At 35.7% G+C, this 16,659-nt stretch overlaps 1 protein-coding gene across 6 annotated transcripts in view; it reads left to right on the top strand.

Moving 5' to 3' along the window:
• Window positions 1–16,659, top strand: part of Jmjd1c (jumonji domain containing 1C) — a 188,781-nt gene that overhangs the window by 101,389 nt on the left and 70,733 nt on the right. For 4 of the 6 annotated variants that reach the window (XM_028877212.2, XM_028877214.2, XM_028877208.2 and 1 more), the window contains one exon: window positions 13,035–13,148. The exons of 1 other annotated variant lie outside the window; for it this stretch is intronic. Coding sequence is in view for 2 of the 5 variants with exons in the window: in XM_028877208.2 (XP_028733041.1) it covers window positions 13,035–13,148 (114 nt within the window). In the remaining 3 variants the exon portion in view is untranslated. Of the gene's footprint in view, window positions 1–8,540; window positions 9,369–13,034; window positions 13,149–16,659 lie in introns of those variants that run through there. One more of the 6 variants, XM_028877213.2, reaches the window with a different exon arrangement.

Below are 16,659 nucleotides of genomic sequence, written 5' to 3'. Positions count from 1 at the left end.
TATACTTCTGGCTCTTCAAGTCTTTTCTTGAAAAACTTCCTTGTTTCAGTTCGGATGCATAGAAAAGAGGGATCAGAGATGATTAAGTCCTCTTCTGTTCAGAGCTTCAAGGGGAAAGTACCTTTGTGTGTGTTCATAGTGTTCACAGATTGGTTTTAGGTTTTCTCTTGCTGTCATTTGGGGAAGAAGCATTGCCATGTCTCCAGCCTACTGTTTCTGCTGCTTGGTGTTTTAGGAAGGAGAGAGATTGCTCCTTGAGAGGACTTCTTTCTACCTGGTATCAGAGTTTCTCCTTTTGTCTTAGGATTGTCACACTTGTTAAAGAACCTCTTCATGAGTCACAGCTTCACACTGAAAATGGCTTGCTTTCTGATGTATGCTATTGGTAAGGTATTTAAAGATTTTTGTGGTTACTAAGAAAGTAATTAACTGAGCAAAGTAGCATCTGCCAAGAGAATGTTTTAAATCCTGGACTCTGCTGATATGTCCTGAGATGTACTCTAGGCCAAGTGTTTTTAACTCCTAAAAGTTACAGAACTTTAGTTAAAAAAAAATGAGTGAGGTGATACCCTGTGTATTGAAGAGTGGGGTTAGTCAGAGCTGTTAGTGGTAGAGTAAGAATTTTGCACCCTGTTGAGCCTACTGAAGCAGTGCTTTCCAAACCTGACAGAGCCTGGGATACAGCCACGGAACTTTTAAAAAAATAAGGATCCCTGGGTTCCACATACTCACAATAAGGTGAGGGAAAGGCTTAGAAATATATGCTATTTGAAGGTTTTCTATATAGTCTTGGAATTGCCTAAAATTGTGGCTCCAAATAATAACTTGTATATTTCTGGGAAAGCCATAGATAGCACTTATTAAATTCTTAAAGGGTTGGTATTCTCAAATATGCTAACATTAGAATTGCCCAAGAACTTGTTAAAGCATAGGCATTCATGCCTTGCTCTCAGCTTCTATGTCTGTAAGTCTATCACATACCCAGGAATTTGCATTTTTAAACTATTAATAGTTCTTTGGTATGGTCGACGCTAATAGACAGGAGGACTGTTTTGAAAAACAACTGTTCTAGGACTTGGCTAACCATGTACTTTCAGCATCAAGTTCTGGCAGCAGAGTAAGTAACCTTTCAGGATGCTTATCAATAACAGTAATAAATAGAAACACAAGCAACTCATTCTAATTGTCACTTCATGAAGGTAAAGAAAACTTATTTTTAGCAAAGGAAGTAGCAGAGCAAGAGCCCACAGGCAGTTTTTAAAGTTGACCTACTAACACAGTTCAGCTTCATGAAGAATTACTTCTACATATTGTTTGTATGCTTGAAGCCATGGGTTGGACCCCAGCCTCAGAAAACGGAAAGAAAGACTGAGATGGAAGCAATGCTTATGCTTTTGAGACCCAATAAGAAGCAATATAGCAAGTAACCCCTCAATGTACATCTGTCGTGCGTGCATACGTAAAATGCTCAGTGGACACTCAGATGATGGTTTTAGTTTTTTGATTTCTACACTAAAATTTGTAAATTTAAAGTAATGTTCATGTTTCCATGATAATAAACTACTGTACAAAGTTAAAATTTGGCTTAATGAAAGAGGTTTAGAATCTCTGAGATAAAGAAATCTGAGAAAGCAGGTCGTCAGGGTCTTAATACTTGGAAGCCTTCAAATTCTTGACCAAAAGGCAATGGTTAAAAAGGTATAATGTAATCTAAATCCACAGGAATCCTAAAGTTTTGGCCCAGTCTGTTTAACAGACCATATGAACGTGGAAGAAAACTAGGGCTATGGAATAAGTCTTTATTATAATCCTTGAAATATCTATCTATGAAAATACATGTCTTAATCCAAGCTTGTGGGATGCATAATGAAGTGATTGTGGAAACTTGGAAAATACACTTTAGTGATAGTTTTAGACTGAAAAAGGGCAATGAAATTAGTCATATGTAAACATAATGACAAATATCATCTTCTGAGGATGTATACTTGATAAGAATTAAGGCCATTTATTTCAGAATTAACTTCACTTTATTCTGATTTTGTAATTATTACCATTTTAAAAAATTACTTATTTGTACTTTATGTACATTGTTGTTTTGCACACATGTATATCTGTGTGAGGGTGTTGGATCCCCTAGAACAGGAGCTAGAGACAGTTGTGAGCTGCCATGGGGCTGCTGGGAATTGCTCATCCTCTGGAAGAACAGCCAGTGTGCCTAACCACTGAGCCATCTCTTCAGCCCCCTAATTATTAGCATTTTAACATATGCTTTACATGTATGGTTGTGTCGACTTGTGTAGATTTCTTATCCCCATAAATTATAATTGATTTTTTATTGCTAAGAGATAAAAGATCTATGGATCACAGAGATCCATCCTGCATACTTTCCATGTGGTTTGGTGTCTGTTACTTGAGACAGCCTTTACTTCGCTTTTATTTATTAATACATTTTCAAATAGGATTATGCTACTTTGTGTTCTGCTACCAATATAATATATGAACATGTAGCAGTCTTTTCTGCTCATTTGTAGTATTGGTGATTTTGAAAAGTTTGATTTGATAGTGTTATCTGTACTCTTAAAGCACTAAGTAATTTGAAGAAGAAAATAGTAGAATCTTAATTTATAAACAACTTTTCATCTGCACCAAAAGTGGGGTTTTTATTCAGTGACAAAACTGATAAGTTTTTATCTAAATCTTTTTTTTTTTTCTTTGACTTTTGAGATGGAGTCTTTCACTGTAGCCTTGGCTAGTCTAGAACTCATTCTGTAGACGAGGCTGGCCTCAAATGCAAAGAGATCCACCTGCCTCTGCCTCCCAGTACTGGAATTAAAGGAGTGAACCACTACACCCCACCTTTGTATGATTATTAATGGTTGTAAAATTAGATTTGTTTCCTTGTGTCTGCTTCAGATACATGTATTGGCTTCCTGTTTTCAGACTCTCTAAATTTCTTCCATATTGGTTTCTGGAAATCTAAGATTCTCTTACCCTATACTTAGGTAGCTAGATTTGTGAAATACAAATATAGGACATAAGTTTTTCTTTTCTTTTTCTTTTTGAGATAGGTTCTCACTGTGTAGTGTTGGCTGGCCTAGAACTTGATACGTAGACCAGACTGGCCGATAACTCTTAAATATCCACTTGCCTTTGCCTCCCATGTGCTGGGATTAAAGGTGTACACCATCTTGTTCTCAAGCTTTCCTTTATTAAATTTAGGGGTTAATCCTTGTTCTGATTTAGTTTTTTGAGACAGGTTGCCACTATAGTCCAGTTTGGCCTAAAATCCAATATGTGTGAGCTCAGTGTTCATACGCTGTCCTGTCCCAGCCTCCCAGGTGCTGGGATGTTCACAGGCATCTGCTCCCATGCTCATCCCTTATTTGTTAGCTTGAAGATGGTTATAAGATCGATGAAGGATGTGATGAAGGATGCACATCCCAGATTAACACTGCTGGTACTCAATACCTGTCATTGAGCCCATAGTGCATTGACTTGCCCTTTGCAGGATATGTTGATAAAGAATTTGTTAAAGTCAGGCTTCTAGTATCTTAGTATCATATTCCTCCATTTAAAGTTCAAAGGTTAATGTTTAATACATCAAATGTCAGAATACTTTGCTCTCTGCCAATCCATGCCAACAATCATGGAAACAATATAGTTATTGCATACTGTCTTACAGTATAAAACTTACACTACTTCCAGACTACTGTGATTCTTACCACCACAGCCTGCAGAGTTATGTTGAAAGAAAATTAGTAAAGACTCACTATTAGGAGGCAGAAGGACTAATCAGAGTAATTCTGAAGGAGAAGTTTGAGGTGAGAAACTCTTACACAATTCTAATGTCAGTGTGTCTCACTAGTAGAAGAGAGCCTAGAAGGGACTAGAGGTCAGTGAGAAAGTATGAGGTACTAAGTTTGTCCAGCATCTTAAAGAGAAACAAAAATCTAGAAGGAAAAGATTTGTTTTAATTACAAATTCAATTGTAATATAGAATTTCAAGACATTATTAGTGTAAACCTTTGACAAGATAGCTGTAAAATGCTGTTATCAAGGATATAGTGAGAATGAAAGTGGGATACTAATTCTCCAAGTTAATTTTTAACACTTAAAATGGTATGTTATAATCACTAATGTTGTATCTTCCAAAAATACCATAAATTGTGCTAGGAAAATAGCTTTTCTTTATCTTTTTATCATCACAGCCAAGCCACACAAGACCCCACATAGATTGCTTGACTGAGTGTTCTGCTACTTAAGGGAGAGGGTGAGGTGAGCTTCTCGTCTGATTTTTAAAATCTGTGTGTGTGTTCACAGGTATGTGTATATAGAGTAGGGAGTCTTCCTTGATGGTTTTTCTGCCTTATTCTTCAAATCAGTGTTTCAGTCAAACCCAGTGCTTGCCAATATGGCTAGTTAGACTTCTCTGAGGATGCCCTCTCTAACATCAGAGTTAGAATTACAGGGGAACCAACCTGCACACCTGCCCTTTACATGGGTTGTAGAGATCTGAACTCATTATCTCTTGCTTTCTTGATAAGTGCTTTTTAAATAGCTAAGGTGAGTTCCCTGCTAGAGAGAGGAAGTCAGAAGATGAGTTTGTATTTTCTAGAAATAAATGTAGAGCTCAGTCTAAAGGCATAAAGCTATATTCTACAGCCTTTGCATTGTGTGCAGGATCTGTATATGTTGAGTAAGGAAATATTAGTCCTTTAGGTATTAGGATACAGGAATTTTGCACTTACATGTTTTCATAGATAATATAGAAAAAAGTTTGCCCTACTGAAAAATATTTGCCAGAATCTAGTTAGGACATATAAGGCTGTATCTAGTCGAGGTCCTTGTAACTATGATTGTTCATCTTTTTTTTTTTTTCCTATTAGTATGTCTTTGTTTGGTATTTTTGGTTTTGTTCCTTTGTTTTGTTTTTTTTAGAGACAGAGTCTACTACAAAGCTCGCTGTTCTGGAACTCACTATGTAGACCAGGTTAGCCTGAGCTCACAGAGATCTACTTGCCTCTGCCTCCTGCTAGTATTATCTTTTAAAATAGTGGTAATACTAGGCCATTGAACACAGAAGGTTTATTCCCTAGTATTCTCCCCTTGGTTCTCACGCTGACAGAAGGTTTTGTTGTTCTTGGGGTTTTTCTGGTCTTTATTGTTGGAGAAATCCCAAGGATTTCACTCTTCCTTTGTATAAAGGTGTAGGATTTACTTTTATAGAACAAGCTGAAATGTGACTAAAATGCCCATTTAACCGTTCATTGCATTTACAGCCTTCTTACATTATTGGAAAGAACAAATTTTCTTTGGAAAGCCAGACAGCAATGCCTTCCTTTTAGCCTCTGTTTACTTTCTCACCTCTGTTGATTATTCAGCTTGTAACCTGGAAACCAGCTAAAGGGGAAGGAAGTCAGAGATGTGTATTTCTGGGCAGTAACTGGAGTAGTTTCCTCTTCCCCTAGCTGGGTTCAGCAGCTAGAAAAGGCTTCTTATCCTTCACCAGAGGACAGGGCGGGGGTTGATGAGCTCCTCACTTTCTCTGTCTGATCTGCGTTTCCCATTCCTGATAAGCTTTAATAATAAGAGAATCAAGGAGACTTGGTAAGACCTAGCAGCTTTCTATATCATCACTTTACTGTTTTTTTTCCTTTGGTTTTTCGAGACAGGGTTTCTCTGTGTAGCCCTGGCAGTCCTGGAACTCCCCTTGTAGACTAGACTGGCCTCAAACTCAAATACTTACTTGCCTTGACCTCTTGAGTGCTGGGATTAAAGGTGCGCGCCACCACTGCCCGGCTATGTCACTGTTTTTATGTGTGTTAGAAATTTGTTAGATTACAAGAACAAACATATTAATGTATTTACAAACGTGTCAAATGCTAGTTCAATATTTAAAAGTATCCTGTTGCATGTCACCAGCTGCTTGTGTGTATCTGTGAATCTTTGTTTTCTATCAAGAGTTGTCTAGCTAAGTTCTCTAAAGACATCTTCTTACTTTATTTCAATATTGATATGGTTTGAAATATGTTTAAAAAGACTATTTGGTTCCTCAGTAATGATACTAGTTTTTTTTTTTTAAGATTTATTTATTTATTATGTACACAGCATGTATGACTGCAGGCCAGAAGAGTGTGCCAGATCTCATTACAGATGGTTGTGAGCCACCATGTGGTTGCTGGGAATTGAACTCAGGACCTCTGGAAGAGCAGTTAGTGCTCTTAACCTCTGAGCCATCTCTCCAGCCCGATACTAGTTATTTTGATTTTATCTTAAGAAACATGGATGGTTGACTGTGGCAGTTGGGTTGATCCTGTGGTTTATGCTGTTGCTTCTGTTGGAGTCTGATAGTGCTTGGGCAGCATTTGAAAAGTCTGTTGCATATATAATCAAACCTGAGTATATAGTGCAGTATTACAAGATTAATCCTGTGAAATACTAAACTTCGAGTACTATGTATTGTAAGTTGTAGAATAAAAAAGGTACTTAAAATTTGACACTTAGCCGGGCAGTCGTGGTGCATGCCTTTAATCCCAGCATTCTGGAGGCAGAGACAGGTGGATCCCAGTGGGTTCAAGGCCAGCCAGGTCTACAGAGAAAGTTCCAGGACAGGCTCCAAAGCTACACAGAAAAACCCTGACTTGAAAAACAAAACAAAATTTGATACTTAAGTCCTTACCTTTATGAATCATTTGGTGGCTCTGTGCTGTTTGGGACTCAGAAAGATATTGCCATATGTATCCCATTTGTTGTCCTGTGTAACATATATGACCTGTTTTCCCCTTCCTATGTGTGTTTTTCTATGTCATGTGAATGAGTTATTAGGATTACATATTGTAATTTTTAATCTTCACTTGACAGCATTATTTTAAATACTTTATGCTAAAGTAACATTTTAGTACCATCCGTTGCCTGTAAATTAAAGCATTTTATTTTAGCACCATCCATGCTCTATAAAATGAAGCCATATTTACTCCCATACTTAGACTAATCATTGTCTCTCCCTTCATCTTCACTCCATGCCCATTCTTGGTTTTAGGGATAAGGCTTCAGTTTAGCCCAGGCTGGCCCTAAGTTTATAACAATCTTTCTGTACCAGCTTCACAGTTAGGAACCACCACACCCAGTAAAGCTTTATTTTCACATTTTTATTGCATGTGTTTATAGTAAGTATGTTTCTTCATGTGATTCTTAAATGGAACTGAAAATATTTCAGGTAAATATTAACACTGAGGTCTCTCTGTGTCAGGAGCTAGTATTTTATGTTATAAAGATTTAAAATTTGATTATACTGACAGATGAGTAGATATGACCTAGTGTTTAGCATGTAGGCACAAATCATGTTTTACATCTCTGGTCTTTAGGTTATTGAGTAGCTGAAGTTAATGTTTCAGAATCATATAAGCCTCTGTTTATAAAATGAGAAAACACTGTTTTGGTTTAGAAGAAATAAATGAGTAACACATGTAATTTTAAGTCTTTTAACATTTATTAAAAATTGAACAGCAATATACAGGGAATTATAATATCTACCAATATAACCAAAGTATCATTTTGATTATAATCAGTGTGGATTTATGATACATCTTAGCATGCATTTTCTTTTGTTTTCTACAGACAGCACAAATCTTACTTCAGAGAACCACATTTTAGATGCTCCATAGCCACACACTTACTTCACTTAATGTTGTACAGCATAACCCTAGAGTTATGAGCCAGCTTTCCCTTTGAATGGGGTGCTTCTGAGATGGTTTTTTATGTCTTTTTTTCTTTTTTTTTAAGTTTATTATACCTATTGGTTTATTTTCTAAGATTTTGTTTTGTTTTCTTGAGACAGTGTTCTGCCTTCCTTTGTTGGCCTTGAACTCACAGCAGTCCCCTTACCCCCATGTGTGTTGATATTACAGACCTGCACCACCACATCAAGTGCTTGTCTTTTCTTCCCCCTTTGTTTGTCTGTTTGTTTTTGGAGAGACCGGCTCTTGGGCCACTTTCCTTAAACCCCTAGGTAGCTGAAGATGACCTAGAACCCCATCATTGTATTTCTACTTCTCAAGGAAGAGAATGAACCATGCATGAACCAGGTCACTCAGCTTCATAGTTTTTAAAATTCTGTTTCTCTTGAGGTTTTTTTTTAATACTTACTATAAGATCAAATAAGTTTTTCTTTTATTTTTGAGATTATAATTACAGCGTTTCCCTTTCCTTTCTACAAACCCTCTCATATTTCATCTATCATCCAAACCTTATTGTTATATTTCACATTCATGGCCTGTTTCTTCATTGATTGTTATTGCATGAATGTATATGGTTTATATATATGTGTACACACACACACACACACACACACACACACACACACACACACACACGCATCATTCCGGAGTATAATCTGCTCAGTCTGTATAGTGTTACATAGCAAAATAATTTTTAAAAGCCCAAGCCACAGTTTTTAAAAATAGCTTAGTGATAAATACTCTTTATTTTTGCCAACTTGATATTACATATTTTTTATTTTATTTGCTTTCTCACCTTGGTAATTCTGGAAAACAAAAACTTTGTATTTGCTTTACGAAGGAGACAGTAAACTTGAGCTCTTCGTCTCGCCACTAGTCTGTCTTTGTCTGTTGTTAAAATTATGAGCCAGTCTCTATGGCCGCAGCCAAATGAGTAATCACCAGTAATGTGACTCGTGCTGGAAGTGACTCCATCAGCACCTGTGACGGGGGATTAGTTACAGTTTACAGAGCACCGCCTCTTCCCTTCTCTCAGTGTGCCCTAAGCCAAGTCCTCGTTCTCATTTGGGTGTCTGTGCTGTTGGAAGTGACTGCAGTGTGTTTCCATGCAGACAGTACAGTGGGAAAGCTTCCTCTAGCTAATGGATGGCTGCTCTCTTTATTTGGAGTATCTTACTGGTTATGTAAGCGACCTCGGGAGAAATTATCCTGACCCAGATCGGAGGATGCAGTAGTGCTTCAGTTGCAGGATTTCTTCGTCGTTAACACCACTGTGCTGATGACAAAGAGCAAGTTGTAATCCTCATCACTGCCAGGGCTGAGCCGGGCAGACAGAAAATCGTCATTTGCTGCTGGGAGGCTTGTTAGGTTACAGCCTCTGCTTCGTTTTGTGGTCTTGGCTTTTCTTCCTATACAATGACGGCGCTGCAAGTGAGCTCAGAAATGCTTGGTTTGAAAGCCTTTGCCTGTGATTGTTTTTGAAGACTAAAGAAGTATTTATGCTTGATTCAAAAAAAAAAAATACTGCTCAAGAACAGAATGAAATGTCAGCTATATTTACTGACCTTTAAAGCCTTGGGCTTGGATTGCTGAGATTTAAAGATACTTTAAAATTCTCAAGAACTAAGTACGGTTTGTATTTTTCTGCTTCCTTTTTCTTTTGTCTTTATTACATTTGGTTTTACTTCTTAGCCTTAAAAATTGAGGTCATTGCCTTTTATAGTTCTAGGCTCAGCATTCTTAGTTTTAAGATTTCTAAAACTATTTAGAAAGAGGTTTACAGTGTTGCCGATAATTTAGTAACACTAAAAAATTAATTTAAAAACTAGACTTTAATTGTTTTAAGTATTTGGGCTGACGTGTTTAGACGACACTGTTTTAAGGGAAGTAGGAGTATTGTTTTGTGAGAGTTTTTGTGTTTTCCTTTTTTAGGTGGTGGTATATCTTCCCCTTCCCCACCCCCAACTTGTTTTCTAACAGTATCATGTTTTCAATAGACCTGCTTGGGTGGGAATTTGGACTTTGTTCTTTCAAGTAGCTCCAGTCTTTTTTTATTTATTTTTTTTTCACTTTGTAGGCTAAACCTTGACTTACAAAATGTGACCTAGATCATTTTTAGTTTCAGTATTTTCCTTTGTTGAGATTTAGACTTGTATTTTTGTAGTTAATGAGCCTGATTTTTTTTTTTTAAACTTGAAAAAGGAATTGTTAAATGTTAACCGGAGATTGTTAGAAACTCTGACTGCAGACATAAACCCCATGAATTTCCTGTTAAGTACTGGATGGTGAGCTTTAATGTGTTTTGTCTGAGCAGCTGAGCCGTACTTGAGAACTGTAGATGATTTATTTAAAAAGACTTTTCAGGGAGGGCTCATCTGTTGGCCTCTTCCTCATGTCAATGGAATGTGGTGCAGCATGGAGCCCCAAACAGGATACAGTTGTCCAGCATTCTTCCTATAGCGCGGTCGGCCTCGCTAGAAATACAGGCTCGCAGCAGCGTTTATTTTTAAAGTTTGATTAACACTAACAGATGACATTAAGAGAACTCTTAATCCACTAATAAAATGGAAAAAGGGTTTTGTTTCAACTACATGTTCAATTTTAAGTTAGTGTCTTTCATTTGGGCTTTCAAAGATTCGAGTTCTTTGTGATTCAGGCCATATTCTACTGGGCTTGCTTCCCCTTAGGCTGAGGAAGTTCCTCATAGAATGTCTTTAGAGTCCTGAATTAGTTATGCATGAGTTTTAGTTTCTGTACATGCCAGTGCACCTACAGCAGAGAAACTTTTACTATGGATTAATTATTAAAGCAACAAAATCCATTTGTTTTCATTTTAATATGAACATGTTTAATTTTTGATGTGTTAGATGCAAAAATTAACATGGTTACATAGTGGATTGCCACTTTAAAAAAATCATCGTATATTTTAACTGTATTTTTCATGTTTGTATTTATATTATTTTAATAAAGTAAATTTCTTGCACTGGCACAGTTGGTAATTTAATATATTTTAATGTTTATTTAACAAACACTAGTCTCTGCTTGTTGAGGGTGTATTTGTAATTTAAATGTAATTGTATATGGTATCATTTGTAATTCAGCCTTTTTATTTATTTGTCATACATTATTTGACACCCAAATTTTACCAAAGGCTTTCAGTTAAATACCTTAAAATTTGAGGAATTATTTTATCTAGAAATTAAACCCCTTTCCAAGTTAATTTAAAGTTATTTAAATTATGTTAACTTGCTAAATTTTACCTCTAAATCGCTGGTCCACCTTGAAAACAAGAGCTCTTGAGAAGATCTTCTCAGGAATGTTTTTGATATTATAAAATGACTGGGTCTCAGGAAATGCAAAACACCTGTATTATTTGCGTAAGAAAGAGGTACTTGGGACTAAGTTTACTTGTGTCAAATCCTGCTAAATTGAATTGTGTCTTTAGCCACTTAGATAATAATCTTTTGTGTATCGTTTTTGTTAACCTTTATGGCTTGGCCTGAAGTGTTTGGAAAAGAAACAGATAATATCCAAAGATTGAAAGTCCTCTTGAGAAGGAGCCAGTGTTCATTCATTTACCAAAGCTAAACTAATAGAAGTATAACATGAAAATTTTTCTTTGTAGAAATAAGATAAGTTAGTAGCTATTCGTGTTGTTAACATATTCCATATAATCAGATAACATGAACCTTTAAAAAGTTAGTAAATTCTATTATAAGTAATAATGGGATTTTGTGAAATAGTAATTTTAGGAATCTAGGCCCAAGTAATAAAGAAAATTTGTATCAGTGGGCATGAATAGATATCCGTGGGAATTTTCTATTTTGAAAAAGTTGTTTCCCACACAAAATACTTTGATAAGTATCTAGTACTTGAAAGGCTAGACTGGAACATTTTAGAAAGTTATTGTAATTAGATTGAATCAATCAGAAGTGTTGAAAATAAGTGCAGTATACAAGAGAGTGGGTTTGTTTATTTGTATTTTTTATTCTAGGGATACAAGGCTTCTTGTGCATGCTAATAAATTAGCATGTTACCCTTTTCCTGAAAATTTTCAGTATAATTTCAATGAAAGAAAATATTATTTGTTCACATAATTCATTGTAATGTAAAATACAGTAGAAATGAGGTATGTTTAAAATATTTATTTATTCTCATGTACTGATCAAAAAGGTTATAGATTGCAGCATTTAAATCCTGTTAGGAATTTCTTAAATGTAGAAATTTACTCTTTAAGGACCACTTCAAACTAAAAATCTTGACTTTTTCCCCCCAGAATATTTTGTATTTCTTTAAGACTTAATAACTACATGAAAGGGTAAACACAAACACCAGCTTTAGGAATCCTGGAGACATTTATTGTCTCTGAATAAAAGTTTTGTTTTGTGTCCAAATGGTAACTCAGGTTGACTTGTAATGAGGAAACTGTGTGTGTGTGTGTGTGTGTGTGTGTGTGTGTGTGTGTGTGTCTGTCTGTCTGTCTGTCTGTCTGTCTCTGTTTAGAAGCCCAGTTGGTTATTGCATTTTTCATGGTTTTGATTCTTTTACAGGAAAGCCACAGGTTTTTTTTTTTTTAAAGACGGTAGAATTTTGTTTTCATTTAAAATTTTTTAGAACAAACAGTATAGATACAAGAATACATTTTATTTTTATTGAAGCTGACTCTACTAAGAATAAGAATGTGGTAATAGTCATCCAAAGAAACAAACATGGCATTCTTATTTCTTCCCTCTAACTTTCCCATCTCCCTTCCTGCAGTGTGATCTCAGACTCACTTTCACAGTGCCAGAGACAGGAGTCTTGGCTGTTGAGTAGACTCTGTGGTCTTTCTTTCTGACCTCTTCCTGCTGCCCTCTCTGTTCTCATTCAAGTAACTGGATCTGCATTTGTTCTTGGAGCAAGACAGGGATGGAGTTAGATCAGATTCTTCCTGCTCAGTATTCAAATTAGATGATAACTTCTCTCCTGATGGTTTAGTGAAGAGAGGGCAAATGTGTTTGACTTTTTCAGAAGCAGTTTCATTTTTTAGTGTTAAGCAGGAACATATACATGTGTATCTGGTAGTCCCTGTTCAAAAATACACATCAGCTTAATACAGATTAATTTTTAGCTTGCTTATTGTGGTTGTATCTAATTCCTTTTTAATGAATACAAAATAGTCTACGGTTTGAATAAAAGCATTAGATTATATACAATTGTGACAATGATATTTAAACATGTATTCATATGTACCCATTGTATCACACCTTGAGGATAAAACCAGAAAATAACCATTAGATTTTTTTTCTTTTTTGACAGACTTTCAAACCATTGGTTGAAAATAGTATACCTAGTTCGATCACTGCAGTAGAATTCCTTATAGATAAGCAACTGGATTTTTTAACAGAAGATAGTGCCTTTCAGCCATACCAGGTAAGAAACAACACTATTTTCAGAAGTTACTTGTTCATTAAACTTCATTCATAATTAGATATTCTTAAACTTTGTTTTATTTAACATATTAGATATATGAGGAAGCAAGTGCATTCAATATATTTTGATATATATAACATAATTTATCAGTTAATATGTGCTGAGACCTTCCTGTGAATCAGGAAGGTTCTTGCTGTTGTTAGGATTACAGGAATGAACACAACAGTCTTTGTCATTCTGAATGTTAGAAAAGAACTGGCTAGACACTACTATAACTTCTGTTTATTTCCAATTCTGTACAGGTGAGAGGCTAGGTCTATAAATGCATTTGAGATTAGTATTTATTTTGTGAATACATCTCTTTTTTGGTTATCTTTTTTATTTTATTTAAGGAGTTGTTGGTTTTGCATTATTTGGAATCAGACTCAGGGCTGTGATCAAGATAGTCACTTGTTTTCCCATTGAACTATACCAACAGTGCTTTCTCGCGCTCTCTCTCTCTCTCTCTCTCTCTCTCTCTCTCTCAAGAGGAACTTTTCAGTTGTTGGTAACTGAATAGTAGTTTAAAGAAATGCATTTTTAGGAAATGTGTTTCCCAGTAGACAGATTTAAATTATGGGAGAAAACTCATCACAAGTATGAACTATTTGAGAGATACATACCTATAATCCTACCACTTAGGAGGCTGAAACAGGAGGATCTTTTTCAGGGATAGCCTTGGCAACATAGTAAAACTGTCTGAGAAAGCATCAAAGTATATTAGGGGTGGGCAGTGGTGCTGGAGATATGTGTCAATCAATGGCTGAGGATTGGAGTTACCAACACCAACATCAGGCAAGTCACAACTACCTGTAACCCCAGCTCTAGAGAATCTAATGCCCTCTTCTGACCTTTGCTGGTGCAGGCGTGTGGAATATATACACAGAGATGTGCACATAGAAAGATAGGTTAAAAATTAAATCCTTTGTCTTTTTTTTTTTTTTTGGTTTTTCGAGACAGGGTTTCTCTGTGTAGCTTTGCGCCTTTCCTGGAGCTCACTTGGTAGCCCAGGCTGGCCTCGAACTCACAGAGATCCGCCTGGCTCTGCCTCCCGAGTGCTGGGATTAAAGGTGTGCGCCACCAACGCCCGGCAATCCTTTGTCTTTTAATAGAGTAAAAGAGAATAGGTTTTTAATCTTTTAACTTACTAAAAATTTTAAATTAAGAGTGTTTACATTTTCATAATTGGACGTTAGCTTCAGTATTTTAAATCTATACACATATATTTGTTGCAAATACTTTTCTAATTAAATATTTTAAGTAATATTATAACTGCATTAAACAAAAAATGAGGGAACTACGTTAGTTTTTCCCTGGTAAGTAGTGGAAAGTTCATTGCTGTTTCGTTATTCAGAAAATGAAGTGTAGAGCTGTTGTTTCCATGGGAAGAACAAGGACTTAAGTTACTGAGCAGTGAGTTGTGCTGAAGTTGTAACACTAAGGGAATTGAAGTAGTTCTTTGAAGTTTGCAAACCTAAGATAGCAATTCCTTTTCTGTAAATATTGTTTCCTAATTTGAATCTTCTATAGATTTACATATGTCTTTTACTTTTTCTCTTTCTTCTTTACATAGTGTAGTTACTGTTTTATTTTGTTGTTTGGTACTCTGAGCTTTTATTTCTAGCTTACATTTATGGCTAAAATTCACAGCAAGTCCCAGTCAAGTAATAGAGGGGTTGGAACTTTCCTCTTGGATTTTATTTTGCTTTTGTGAGTGCTGCCTCTGAGACTTATTATCATTGTTTCATTTCTAAAAGCCATTTAAATGTGCATATAGATGAGATAAAGAGTATCTCCAATTCATAGTGTTTTCCTCCGGCTTGCATTATTAGCACCGTGGAAATTTAGTTTGGATCTGAAGTATAATAATAGTTACATATTATATAGTACTGCTTTTATAAATCTCAGTGTCCCAACTGCAACACGCTTGTTAAGAAGAGTGTGCTAACACGGGTGGGTTGCGTTGCCCCACTTCCCAACATTTAGAGACATCTTTCAGCTTCTGGTCATTTGTTTTCTTTTTAATAACAAAAGCACAGGATCTAAAATTTTAGGCCCTTTGTTGAATTGTGTGATTGTGCTTGTTCAGAAGTGATCTATACTGCTTTTCTAATAGATATGAAAATCAACCTGTGGCCTAGACAGATTTTGTATCTCTGAGACGTGAGATGACTCACTGAAGTTGCCCCCTATTTGACATTTAATAATTGATGTTTCCAAACAACAGATATTAACCTAAAAGCACTTGGCTTTTAGAATTTGTTAGTTTTATAAGAAAGCGATTATTTACAAGCAAGTGTTTTGCTTTTATTTTATTTTATTTTATTTTTTTTAGACAAGATTAACTCTATAACCCAGACTGTTCTACAATCTATGAACTTCATGTTTTAGCCTCCCCAGGGCTGGTATTACTGGTTGTGTACAACCTCACCTGACTACAAGAAATTTTTAGGGGCTGGAGAGATGGCTCAGAGGTTAAGAGTACTGACTGCTCTTCCAGAGGTCCTGAGTTCAATTCCTAGCAACCACATGGTGGCTCACAACCATCTGTAATGAGATCTGGTGTTCTCTTCTGACCTGTAGCCATACATGCTGTATGCAAAATAAATAAATAAATCTTTTTAAAAATTTTTATATTTAATTTAGTTTTTTTTTTTTAAATCTTGTTAAAAGTATCAGCATATTTCCTCCAGTTCATATGTTTTTAGCATGCAGAATAGACATATGTGATATAGGTCTAAGATGGTTTAACATCATTTCTCATAATTATTAAAATTAATGTGTAAAATAAAGACACATTTGGAGAAAAGAAAAACTACTGGAGTTTCTTTAATCAAAGAGACTTAATTCCAGAGTTCTTTTTGTAATCCATCAACTAAGTAGTACCTGTAGTTCCTTGGCATCTTAAACGTGGTGTCTGTTACTTCCTTGACCTCTTAACTCTAGAGGGTAATAATGAATAAGTCAGTGGACTTTGGAAACTAGCCTTACAATTTATTGTCACGTCTTTTTCTCACTTTAAATTTCATGAAGCAATTTCTTTGTAATCAAGTTGATAGTTATCTTTTAATAATGACTTAGGTATATATGGAGGAGGAGGGCTTATCTCTTCCTTAGAAATGGGTTTTTTTGCATATTATTTTTAGCCTATAGTAATGAGACTTATTTTCATTTAAAAATTTTCTAGAAATGATACCCCTTAATCCCAATCCCTGAATTCTCAGAATTCCGTTCTGTAGGAGTATGATTTACAGTTGTACAGCCCCCTTTTTTAAAAAAAATTGTATTTTTTATATTTATAGTGGATGTTTTGCTTGCAGGTTAGGTATGTACCAGTGTTCATGCAATGCCTGTGGAGGCTGGAAGATGGCATTCGATTCCCTGGAACTGGAGTTACAGAGAGTTAATTAGGTTCTAAGAGAGTGCTGGCAATCGATCTTCTGAAAGAGCAGACAGTATTCTTAACCACTAA

The sequence above is a fragment of the Peromyscus leucopus genome, chromosome 16_21 (assembly GCF_004664715.2).
Source record: "Peromyscus leucopus breed LL Stock chromosome 16_21, UCI_PerLeu_2.1, whole genome shotgun sequence".
Classification (NCBI taxonomy): domain Eukaryota; kingdom Metazoa; phylum Chordata; class Mammalia; order Rodentia; family Cricetidae; genus Peromyscus; species Peromyscus leucopus.
This window is presented reverse-complemented; position numbering and strand designations above follow the sequence as displayed.